General features: G+C 42.5%; 1 protein-coding gene across 2 annotated transcripts; it reads right to left on the bottom strand.

Moving 5' to 3' along the window:
- Nucleotides 1-1,285: 1,285 nt before the first annotated feature.
- Nucleotides 1,286-6,356, bottom strand: TMEM139 (transmembrane protein 139). 2 transcript variants are annotated; one of them, XM_017736515.1, is made up of 5 exons: nucleotides 6,246-6,356; nucleotides 5,844-6,008; nucleotides 4,592-4,900; nucleotides 2,872-3,308; nucleotides 1,286-2,671 (listed from the first exon to the last, which is right to left on the bottom strand). In XM_017736515.1, the coding sequence occupies exons 3-5, from the start codon at nucleotides 4,837-4,839 to the stop codon at nucleotides 2,640-2,642; spliced, it is 717 nt and encodes a 238-aa protein (XP_017592004.1). In that variant the 5' UTR covers nucleotides 4,840-4,900; nucleotides 5,844-6,008; nucleotides 6,246-6,356; the 3' UTR covers nucleotides 1,286-2,639. The 2 variants fall into 2 exon arrangements, with proteins under 2 accessions (XP_017592004.1, XP_017592003.1); XM_017736514.1 differs by lacking the exon at nucleotides 6,246-6,356 and having other exon boundaries at nucleotides 1,286-2,809; nucleotides 3,010-3,308; nucleotides 5,844-6,226.
- Between the last annotated feature and the right edge of the window lie 5,933 nt (nucleotides 6,357-12,289).

Raw genomic sequence — 12,289 nt, 5'->3', positions numbered from 1 at the left:
GGAGCCGGGGCAGTGGTCGGGCCTGCCGGGAGGATTAGCGGAGGCGCCGCTTCCCTTGGAAACGTACCGGCTCTGAGGTTGGTTTTTTTTTTTTTTTCCCCTTCCCTAGTTTAGTTTCTTTACCTATGCTGACATGGGTTTCTGCGGAAATCGGCTGCCATCAGAAGCGATAACGTGCTGTAATGAAGAGGGAGGGAGGGAGGGAGCACACGGGATGTGCAGAGAAATACGAAGGGAAATACATAAGGAAAATCAAGTGAGCATCCTAGCAAAAGCAGATTCACAGCTCTCATTACAGAATCACAGAATCAATTGGAAAAATCAGTTGGAAAAGACCTCTGAGATCACCAAGTCCAAACTTATGGATGCCACCATGTCACTTAGACCATAGCACTGAGTGCCACGTCCAGTCTTTCCTTAAACACCTCCAGGGAGGGTTACTTCACCACCTCCCTGGGCAGCCCGTTCCAATGCTTGACAACCCTTCTGTGAAGAAATTCCTCCTGAAACCCAGCCTGAACCTCCCCTGGCACAGCTTGAGGCCAATTCCTTTGGTCCTGTCGCTGGTTGCCTGGGAGAAGAGAGCAAACCCCACCTGGCTATAATCTCCTTTCAGGGAGTTGTAGAGAGCAGTAAGGTCTCCCCTGAGCCTTCTCCAGGCTAAACAACCCCAGCTCCCTCAGCTGCTCCTCATACAACTTACAAAAAGTCACACAAAGCTTCAGATGGCTGCTCCCTGGTGCACAGGAATTCTACTTGCTAAAGCTTAACACAAGTCCAAAGGCTTGACAACCTTTACAAATGTTGAAGACAAAATTGTACTGATCGTAACTGGTGACATTTTTGACCTTTGTTTTGGCTAGTGTTTAGTTTGTGCTGGTCACCTGAATTTCTTCCTGACTCCTGGCAATTTGGTGCACTCAGACAGGTCCTGAGTTGCCCAGTGTAAGACTCAAAGGTTCTATGCCTGCGTCACATACCTGTGATACCTTTTGGTGACCTTTATTTCATTTCTGTTCGCAGACACAGGAGGGAAATGTAAGTAGTGATTGCCATTAAAGAAATCATGTTGCCTTTATCAGCAAGTTTGTCTCTCATAATACTTCCATGATAGAGGTATCATAATTGCTCATCAATAATGATAATAAAGTAATTCAGCTGTAGATTCAGAAATTGAACTCCTCTCTTTTTTCTAAGCCAAGATTATCAAATAAGAAGAATGTAAGCAAAATAATGGCTTTGTGGAGTGCTTCTTTTGGGAGGAAAAATTAATGATGCCACCAGGAATTTTTAATGCAGTCCTGTTTATTTATAAACAACATAAAAGATCTTTTTTTTTCTTTGAACTATAAAGAATCAAACAATAAGAAATAATTTATTTGCTTCTAGCCTATGGTTTGATGGTTCCTCATATGAATAAAGATGCAGTCATGTGAGCAAGGCTGTGATGACTGCTGCTCTCCTTCACAGGAGGCTCAGACCACGATTTTTATTTTTAAATTTGGACATTCACCAGACGCAAATGCATCTCTTTTCATGCTGGAGACCACTTTGACACTGCAGAGCTGATCGGTTTAGCTCACCCTTTAAAAAGGCACAGCATCACTGATCAGTGACTGCTAGAACCTGCCTACAGCCTAGAACCGTCATGATGAAGGCCAAATGTGCCTTGGGACTGTTGTCCTCAGGTGCTCTGTGCTGCAGCTGTGACCTCGGCAGACACACTGGACCTTTCCAGAGCCCACAGAGAACTGGAGGAGCTTTGGCCTTTCTGTGCAAGTGCTTGCCATGATGACAATAAAGTGTCTCGTGTTAGAGTACATCTGTAGTACAGCAGAGACATACACCCTGCTGTAGAGCCATGAAGGCTAGTGGTCCAGGCAGAGAATGCTTACATGTGTATGTATCCCATTGCTGGCCTCTCTTGCAGGGGGAAAGCTTATCTCCCTCTTGTCCACCACTGGCTGTGTGGGATGAGATCTTCGTGAACAACCAAAGTCATTTAATGCATACTATCAACCTTTCAACCCTAAGTGACAGGTATCAGGTGGTACCAGCTTCCAGATGCAGTCAGCCACTCTCCTCTCAGTTACAATCCCATGTAGCACAGTTGAGGATGTGGAGCAGGTGTGGCAGAGGGACAGTAACAAACAGCTTAGACCATAAATTTGTGTTGCTGCAAAACAGCAACTCGAGGACTGCAGGCTTGTTCTCTCTGTAGGGATTTCAGGGTGGCTGATGACCACACAGCACTCAGCAATATTGCTGTTTGCAATGCACAGGCAGGTCCTGCTTAGCGTTGTTTCTATTCCTCGCCTTTTTCAGGCAGATTCTTCTGGCTGCATCCTACAGTCCTTCTTCAGAGGTCTTTTGGCAACCTTTTCTCATGATTTACTTCTCCTCTCCCATAAAAGTGCATCTCCAGTTTGAGAATGCTGCCATATATAACACAACTTTCCTTACAGAGGTTTTAGGTATCTGCCAGGACAAAGCAGTGTGGTATTGCATTGATTTATATTTCGTGCAAAAAGATTCTAGTAACATCAGAAGCTGGGTCTGTAGTTCAACTCTGGTTCAAAGTTTGGTGAAACAAACATTTGCATTTTCAGGCAAAGCAATCTCAGCCATTTACCTGCCCTCTAGGAGCATCCTGTATTGGAGTGAGGGTTTGGTTCTGTATGCATAGAAGGTGAAATCAATCCTAATGCAGAGGGCTGGTGAGCATCTTCAAAGACCTCATCACTGATGGCAATCTCATAAGCAGGTGGTGGAGTGAGTGGCTCCACTGGTTCGAACCTGTCTTCAATATCTTTCTCCTCATGGATGTCCGAAACAAACCGCTGCAGTCTTCTGTATTGGAGTGAGGGTTTGGTTCTGTATGCATAGAAGGTGAAATCAATCCTAATGCAGAGGGCTGGTGAGCATCTTCAAAGACCTCATCACTGATGGCAATCTCATAAGCAGGTGGTGGAGTGAGTGGCTCCACTGGTTCGAACCTGTCTTCAATATCTTTCTCCTCATGGATGTCCGAAACAAACCGCTGCAGTCTTGGAGGCAGCACCAGCTGCAGGAGCATCCTGGAGCCCGTGTCTGTCTCAGGAGTGTGCATTGTGTCTGGTGGCAGTGGCCCCCGGAGAGCCTCCTCCATCATCTCCTGTTGGGCAGAGGATTCAATAACTACATTGTATGGGGGCGGCTCACTCAGCGGCAAGGGCACAGAGCCTGGGTTGGATGTAATTGTCCATATTGCTGGAGCTGACATGGTCATCACCTCCTCGTAGGTGGGCGCTTCGTAGGCAGCGTTCACCCTGTGCCAGAGAGCAAGGCCAGATAGACTCGTTATTTTACTGCTTAGTTTATGTTTATAGTACAGATCATGGACTGTAGGGACCATGCTACAATCAACAAATGGGACTGAGGATATCTCATGTGGTATTGCTGTGTAGGATATTCTGCCTCTGAACCAGCTCACCTCTCCAGCCAACTTAATATCTTTCTTACTGGTATAGCAAATAGCTCATCCGACCATTTTCCCACACTCCCCAGAGTAAGTGAAGCTACCCATACTGTTCAGTTCAGTGTCCTAGGCTTAACCTGGTGTCCTCCTACCAGTTAAAATTTATTACTAAGAATTGCTAGTTATCTCATGGAATAAAACAGGACCTAATTTTTTTAATACATTAGCTCAATGTTCATCCATTTTTAAGAAGTGAAGAAAATTAAGTACTTTCATTTAGTTTAAACAAGGACTAATTATTCTGTCTTTAAAAGAATTATCTGCAAAGAAAAAATGTTACTTTAGAGACATTTTTCTTTTCAGGTCATATTTTTAAATAAAAAGATACTAGTTTTCTTCAAGTATGCCCCCAAACTAGCAAAGCCCAATATAGACTTTTTTAATATGGTCTTTCTAAAAATAAACACTGTATTTAGGAATATCAAGTCATTTATGCATGTGGATAGTGATTATCTGCATTATACAAGGAAGCAAGGCTACAAATAAAGTCCAACTCTTCAAGGACAATAGGCAAACTGGGGTTAGATTGGGCAATGCTGAGAACCTGCAAATGCACATGAAGCCAAAAAGAAGTGGAAATATTCAGAGCATCTAAAAATCAGGGGGTTTATTACTGCCAAGCTGGGATTTTAAGAGTGAAAACACACCCAGTTGCAGGTTTCTCTTAAAGTTTGCCGAGAAACAGTTGCTCTAGATATAAGGTTTATAGAGCTAAACCCAAATAAGATTTGGTATTGCTTCAGCATTTTTTCTTTTTCCTTGTCTGACTCATTGTTTGGAAAGCCTCAATTACTCAAAGAAAAATAAAATGGGCCTGGATTGGTTTAACATTGGCAAGTTTTAGCAAATCAGTTCCCAGGGGCAAGAAAATATATCATATCATAAAAGGTACAGGACATGTGTGGCACTGACATTTGCAACCTCCACGTCAATAATGAGGGAAAACCACCCGAAAAGAACTTTGGTCTTTGGGACCGGAGTCTGCGTTTGGTGCCTTAGAGGAAGGGCTGCAAAAGGGTGTGTAAAATGGCCAAGAGCGAGGTGAGAAAGAGGAGTAACCAGGTTGCTGCTTACCCTGCTTGGCTTTGCCTGTTTGGAGGTATTTCATTTGCGTCATGCTGGTGTTGATTCCTCAGGTAACACTCGACAAACATACTCAGCAAATAGCCGACCAGGCACACTCCCCCTACCCCGAGGAAGAAATAGCCTACGGGGTTGATGTTAGAGGAAATGGCCAGCATGGTGACCCCGATGAGAAGAGCAGCAGTGAACAGAAGCAGCAAGGTTTGGCGGATGTTCTTCCAGCGTGTCTCTAACCACATGGCAGAAGGGATGGTGGTTGCAGGCACTTGAGAACAGATGGGCACTTAAAGGGACAGACATCTGTGGAAGATGGAACAGTTTTTTCAACATGAAACATGAGCATTTAAATAGATTTATAAGCATTGTGACTGAAGTAAGAACATACACGCTCGAGTACATGCACGTATATCATAAGCCTGGGAAATCTGTGCACACCAATGTAAACATACTAGAATTTCCTGTGTGCGTGCATATTGAATAGCTGGAATACTTGGACACAATTGCAAAACATAAAATGCAGAAATAGACCATCAGCACTTATTACCAGGCATATCTAAAAAGCTCTGGCTTAACAGGGATGCAGATTGAGGTTACTGCAAAAGCAAGACACAGAATAACTTTAAGGGTTAATTCTAGGACATTTGTGCCTTGCATAATGAACATTCAAATACTCATTCAGGTCCCGGAAGAAAAGCAGCATTATTTAATGGGCCTGTCTGCCCTGGTAAATTGAGCATCTAACTTCAGTGTAGCACTAGAGCAGTAATGTAACTTTAGGTTCTGGATATAGCTGGGTATGTGTGCTTTTGTCAAATGTAGGCATTTATTTGAGTATTTGCCTGTATCCTCAGTTCTTTCTCTGCTGATGTGGTTTTTTTTGCTCTGTTCTCAGACAGGAGAGCCTTTCCTGACCCCCATTCCAAACCCCATTTCTGTGAAAGAGACAGCAGTTGCCACTGTGTGCAGGCAATATGGAATGAATACCAGGGATCTGTGGCATTCAAGAACACCATAATTAAGGAGCTGTCTTGCATGTGTTATACTAATCTACATCTATCTGGCTGTTTTGGTGAAGACCTCTTTGAAGGAAAAAGCATGACACAATGGGCATATTTTTTATGAATATGCATCTCCAAACAAATACAGTTTTTTATAGCTCCATGTTACATTGTGTGCTTTCCCCTCACTACAGCAAAAATAGTTAAGTGTATATACACAAAAGAAACACATTTTTTCTACTTACCAGAAAGAGGTTTTGGTAGGTACGAGCAGTCATGTTTTAACTTCTCTCCTCATCACAAGAAAAAAAGTGCACTGCTGCTTCCCGTTCTGACCCGAGAATAGAACACCAGTTAAAACTGTCCCTTCCTTCTTCTGAGTTTTTCGGTAGGGAGAACAATGAAGATTTCTTTGGAAAATAAAAGTCAGAAACTAGTGAATATGGGAAGATACCAACTGATGGGAAGATCTCATTGTATGAGTTTTGTGTGGGAAAGTAGAATCTCCGTTTTCCAGGTTCTGAATCCAAAGCAGTTTCTAGACGATCACATACCTCCTACTCTTTTGCAGCTCTTCTCGGTCTGTCCCACAAAAGCAGGAAACTCATTAGGAAAGAGGGCGGAGTGAGCAGTGGGGGAGTGCTTACCTGTGTCGTATCTGTTTGGTCTGCTTTACTTCAATGAGAGAAACTGCCCTGAAAATTCCGGGTTTTTCCCCACGTAGCAAAGGAATCTTGATCTCTGCCTCACAAAGCAGGAACAACTGCCTGCCCAGCCCACATCATGTGGCCCACGCATAAATCTATTTATGACTTCTGTAAAATGTAAATTCATATGCTTGTCCTGATCAAGTGCTGTTTGTCAAATGTTGTTTTATGCCCTCTTTGATTTTACAACCAAAAGGGAAAAAAACGGGGCAAGAGGTTATTATTTCACAGAAGGCTGAGTTAAAAACATTTTTACTCCCTGATGTATCTGGGAATGAGAGGTAATGATAAGCAGCAGAACTGAATTAGGTACTGAATTACTTCTGTTATCTGAACCTTTCGTGTGTGTCTGAAAATTAGAATAGAATAGAATAGAATAGAATAATTTCAGTTGGAAGGGACCTACATCTACCCCAATTCCCCACCTGCTTCAGGGCTAAGCAGAAGCTAAAGCGTGTTATTAAGGGCATTGTCCAAATGCCTCTTAAACACTGCCAGGCTTGAAGTATTGACCATCTCTCTAGGAAGCCTGTTCCAGTGTCTGACCACACTCTAGGTAAAGAAATGCTTCCTGATGTCCCCTGACACAGCTTTGAGCCATCTCTACTTGTCCTGTCACTGGATCCCTGGGAGAAGGAATCAGCACCTCCCTCTCCCTTTCCCTTCCTCAGGGAGCTGCAGAGAGCAAGGGGGCCGCCCCTCATCCTCTCTTTTCTCCAAACTGGACAAACCCAGAGCCCTTAGCCGCTCCTCACAGGACACACCTTCCAGCCCTTTCACCAGCTTTGTTGCCCTCCTCTGCACACATTCAAAGACTTTCACACCCCTCTGAAGTGGCGGCGTCCAGAACTGTTGCCAGCACTCAGGGTGAGGCTGCACCAATGCTCCCATGAGTCCTTCTCTATTCACAAATAGCAAGTCTAGGAGGGCATCTTTATTAGTTGTCTCACTGAGTATCTGTGACAAGAAGTTATTTCCTGCAAACTTCAGGAATTTCCTAGATATGCTCATCTAAGCAATTTGTTATTCCCAGCTGATGTCTGGGAAGTTGGAATCTTCCATAGGGGTAAGGGCTGCTGATCAAGAGATTTCTCTTAAATGTCCTTAGAACTCATCAGTGTTTACCTCACTGTAAGTTCTTGAACACTACAGGATGAATTATCTCCAGGAGCAGGCTGGAGCTCATGGTTGGGTGTCTGTAACAGGAAGATGCACAACTGCTAAATGTTTATTAATAGTATTTAGTTTGGAAGTTTAGACCAACAAGAATCACATGAGGTTTAACAAAGATAAATGTAAAGTCATGCAGGGACAGAATAATCCCAAGCAGCAGTACAGGCTGGGGCCAGACTGACTGGGATGCAGCTCTGCTGGAATAAACTTGGTGGACATGATGAAAGGGAAGCTCAACAGGAGTCAGCAGTGTGCCCTTGAAGCAATGAAGGTAAACTTGTGTCCTGGGCTGCATCAGTACGAGGGTAATGAACAGATCAAGGGGTGGGATTATTCTACGCAGCACTTGTTAGGACATACCTGAAATATTGTGTACAGTTTTGGTCCCCCCAGTTTGGATGTGATCTGAAAAACTGGATATGATCTGGTGAATGCTTTGAGGGTTGGAGAACTTTGACAACTTAAAGAGGTTGGATTTGTACAGCCAAGAGGAGAGAAGGCTTGGGCAGGTGGTGAGTGTCTACTCAGAGTTTTCTAAGAGTAGTAGGCAGTTGCAGAGAGGAGGGAGGGAGTCTTCATGAGAGTACATGGTGACAGCATAAGAGGCAACAGGAAAAAGGGTAAGTGCCTCTAGATATAATAAAAACAGTCTTTAATGTGAAGACAGCAAAATGCCATTACTTGCCCAGAGAAATGGAGGAATCCTCTTGACTGGAAATACTCAAGACAGAGCTGAGTCCAGGGCCCAGCTTTCAGTAAGAGGTTGGATCAGATCATCTGCCTTTCCAGCCTAGACTTGTCAGTGTTTCTATGTTTTGAATATTTTCTCCTTATAATTGCCTTTTTGGCTGCTGACAGATAAAGGACCTTTAGCTTTGATTGTTGTCCATTCTTTGCTTTCAAGAGAATTCTTTTGAAGAGGGCAGACTTAACACCCACATAAAGGGGAGAAAGTCGGGATTCTGGTGTGTAGCATGTCATTTTGCAAGGCTATTATTTAGATGGAAAATATGATTTCCGTTTTGGGTTGGCTGGTGTTGAGAACACCTTAACTGCTAAGGAAGATTTGAGAAAACTGTTTTGACAGCCTCTTTACACAGGCATCATGACTGACCCATGGTGGAATCTGCACATGTCGGTACAAACAGCAACTACCTTCTAATCAGTGTAGCTGGTGGTTGTTAGAAACATTCCTCAGAGAGAAAAGATTTATATCCTACTGATTTGAGGAGGTAATTAAAGTTATTCCTCCTGCCTGTTCTGTATTTCCTCCTGTCTTCCTTTCAGTGATTCAGTGCTCAGGTGATCTCTTGCTGAACCAGCCCAGCCATCTCAGCTAGTGGGAAAGTACTTACATTTTTCCAAAGTGAATTTACTTGACTTAATCTACTCGTTGTATCATCTAACCATTAGTTCCCCATTAAAGGGAAGCAATAGGAATGCATAGCCAGAGTGGTGGAGGAGAAGGGAGGAAAAGTGGGAATAATTTCCAGGGCTGTAGTGGCTGTCATTTGATTGACTTGACCCAAACCATTGGAGTAGAAGGAAATTCCTCCTTTTTGGATGGAGTAAGCCCACAGAAAGGTGTAGAATCTAAGACTCATTTTTTACTCAGCAAAGCCTGTTAGATGTATCATGGATTACCAGCTCAGCCTGATGACTTTAGACAACTCCTAGCTCTGGTATGTACACTGACTACTGTCCAAAGGCCCCAACAATCTGACCATTGTTGAATCCCCCTTGTTAGTTCCTATAGAAGGCACTTCAGCTGTGTGGAGGGAGCTGAGGCACTTTGCTTGTCTGCACATTCTCCTGTGGGGAGTAGGCACTGCTTTGGGGCTGGATCTTTTTGCTAAGTTAATAGAAAGTCAGAAAGGTGAATAAATGCTTCATTATTTGGTGGAAAACTACTTCTGTGATTGGAAAGGCTGTATTTGATTTGTGGATAGATAGAAAGATGTTGGTTTTGCTGACAATCTGTATAGTAGTTTTGATAAGTGCACAATTTTAAAAAATACTCTTAGTTATGAAATATCAGGATGAAAAAGGCTAGAAATGGTAGGTCTTTGTTGAATTGGTTGTTGTTCGTGTTGATTGCATCAGTTTATTTCTGTTGAAGTTCAGAGTTCAGTAACTCCTGTAGAGTTTACCCATGCAGTTCATGGATGACTGTGCTGAATCTTTAGGAATTATTTCTATTTATTTACAAGCACGCATGAAACAACAGTACTTTATGATGCAGCTGTGTGTGCATTAGTTGAACATGTTTATAATGTGACACATACTGCTTTATTGGTCTGAGGATACAAAGCAGGATAAATTCCTGTGAACTAACCTTTGCAATATGTTTTCTAGCAGAAAAGTGCTTCTACATGAGGCCTTTTAGCATTTGTGAAGGACTTCGGAAATTTTTATCTGCCTGCTGTTATGGTTCTCTCCATAGTCTGGTTCAGACTGTCACTGGGATCCCTAACAAAGAAAAATTGATCACACAGCTGCATCAAGAAGTCTCTGGTGATTAAAAGGCACAGAAAATGTAGTGGGGCTTGGGTAAGGCCTGAGAGATATCACTCTGCAGGGTTTGTTAAACAAGGTGTTGAAGCCTGGGAGAGTAAACAAGGACATTTATCCTGCCATCCTAAACTGTCTCCCTTTCATGTGCAGTAGAGATTTTTTTTTTTCAGAAAGCTTTCTGTTCTTTGTTGTTTGGTCATACTGTGGGAACCTTCATTTAACAGTATATTTCTTCAGTTAGGATCGTAAATTTATTTTTTTTATTCTTTCTTTGTTTCTTCCAGTATCTTGTTGTCAGCCTCCAGGAAGCATTTCACCTTTCCCCTGTTTCATCTCACTATCTACTCAACCTCCTGCCCCAACTGCTACTAATTAACTTAGTACCTACAGTAAGCTCAGTTATCAGCTTGGTATGCAGAGAAGCTTGCTTTATTCCCAAGGGCTTGTGACGTGCATGATTAATCTGACTGTGATCGCTAAGTCTGTTCTTCCCCATAACCTTGTCCTGAGCAATTTCTGAGAACCTGAGCAAGTACTGGGGACAAAGTGTTACTGAGCCACCTTTTCCAGTCTTGTCTGTCTATTCTTTTGTCCCCCAGGTTTTACATAGTCACTTTTGTGACTAAGCAAATTGCATCACTGCATTTTATCTAGAGAGATCATGGGGCAGTCATAAACTCTGGTTGATGTTTCTGGTCAGTTTAATGTTTTAGGCAGGAGAAAGCAAAACCCCAAGGAAAGCGAAATGCCTATGCTTGGATATTCAAAATATGTATGTAACTTTGGAAAAACTGTTTGTGTTTGACCTGCCAGAGCGTAATGGTCATACACTTCTTGGGAACTGACAATCTCTGTTTCCTTCCAGTTTATTCCAGTTCTTACAGGACAGTGATTGGAAGTTATATGCATAGTCACTGTGTGGTGGGGTTTTTTTGGCATGGCTGTCTTCTACCTGCAGTGGCTTTTCTCTGTAGATCAGGGATGAGATGTGGTCACAGAAGGACTGATATTACACAAAGAGCTTCTACTGCTACTATTAATTCCTCAGCTGTCTTAAGGATGCCTGAAAAGCATAAATGTACAGAGATTTATTACCACCGTCCTAGGCCCTAGGGTATATCACTGTGTCCCGCAGCCATGGGGAGGAGGAGGAGAGAAGATCCAGCAGGCAGGAATTGTGCAGCAAGATTGATTTATTTAATTATTTTACAAACTCTTTTATAGACTTTTTTCTTCATAGTCTAATTGGACAAAGGATCAGCCACCCCTTGGGGGTGATTGGCTAAAATCCTAAAACATCCATTGTCAAAATATTTTCCTACTGTACTATAAACAAAACTTTTCAAGGCTGCAGGTGTTTGGTTGTTTACATAACTCTGCTCCTCTTCTGTGTGAGAGAAAAGTCTCTCACGGGCTTAGAAAATAGCAAGAAAATCCTTGCTAGCAGAATTCTTGTATCCACAGAGATTGAGTCAGAGACAATTGTTATGTTGTGCAGAACTAAAGGATTTCTCTTTTCGGAAAGTGGGGAGTCGCATTTAAGATGTGAAGTGTTTTCAGGGCTGTCTGCACACCTTACATTCCTAAGTATTTAAAATTAACAAAGCAGCACCTCCTTTTCCTGCCGGGAGAGGAACAGAAAAGAAACAAGCATTTACCAAGATGATATGAGGGGTTTTATATCCTCTTACAGACTTTTAAACTCACTCACATCAGGTTTTGCTTTTTCTCTGGGAAAAAAAAAAAAAGTGAAGTCTAGAAACTTCCTCATCTTTTTGTTCTGAGTTCTCCTTAGGGCAAGCACTTTAAAATTGTGAGGTTTCATTAGCACTGGTAAAACTTTCTGCAGCTGGTTTAGTTTAATAATAGAGCCCAGCCTGGTCTAAATTATTTACTTTTTGCTGGAAGACTTTCTACACTTGTGTAGAATCTGCACACTGCAGTACTTCTACTGAGATGTTACTGTATGTGGGATTTAAATTAGCAGTACGCACTTCTCTGAAGAATTCCACCCTGGTGACTGAAATGCTACTAAATGGAACACTACAGTGACCTCTCCTCTCTTGCTAATCTAGAGATCCTAATGTGGATCAGACAGAGGACAAAATGGCTGTGACTAAATGTCAAGAAGGAGGGCATTTAAAATCCTACTGCCACAATATGGTGAAAGAATCACGTGGAATACTGTGGAAATTTCCATAGTGTGGAAAGAGCAAGTGAGCAGAAAGAAATAGTTGTAAGATGAAACTAATGACTCAATTGAGAATAGTTAAAAGAACACAGGAAGATAATTTGCT

The sequence above is a fragment of the Corvus brachyrhynchos genome, unplaced genomic scaffold (assembly GCF_000691975.1).
Source record: "Corvus brachyrhynchos isolate BGI_N302 unplaced genomic scaffold, ASM69197v1 scaffold176, whole genome shotgun sequence".
In the NCBI taxonomy this organism is placed as follows: domain Eukaryota; kingdom Metazoa; phylum Chordata; class Aves; order Passeriformes; family Corvidae; genus Corvus; species Corvus brachyrhynchos.
The sequence above is the reverse complement of the archived record's forward strand: the minus strand, read 5'-3'. Positions and strand labels throughout refer to the sequence as shown.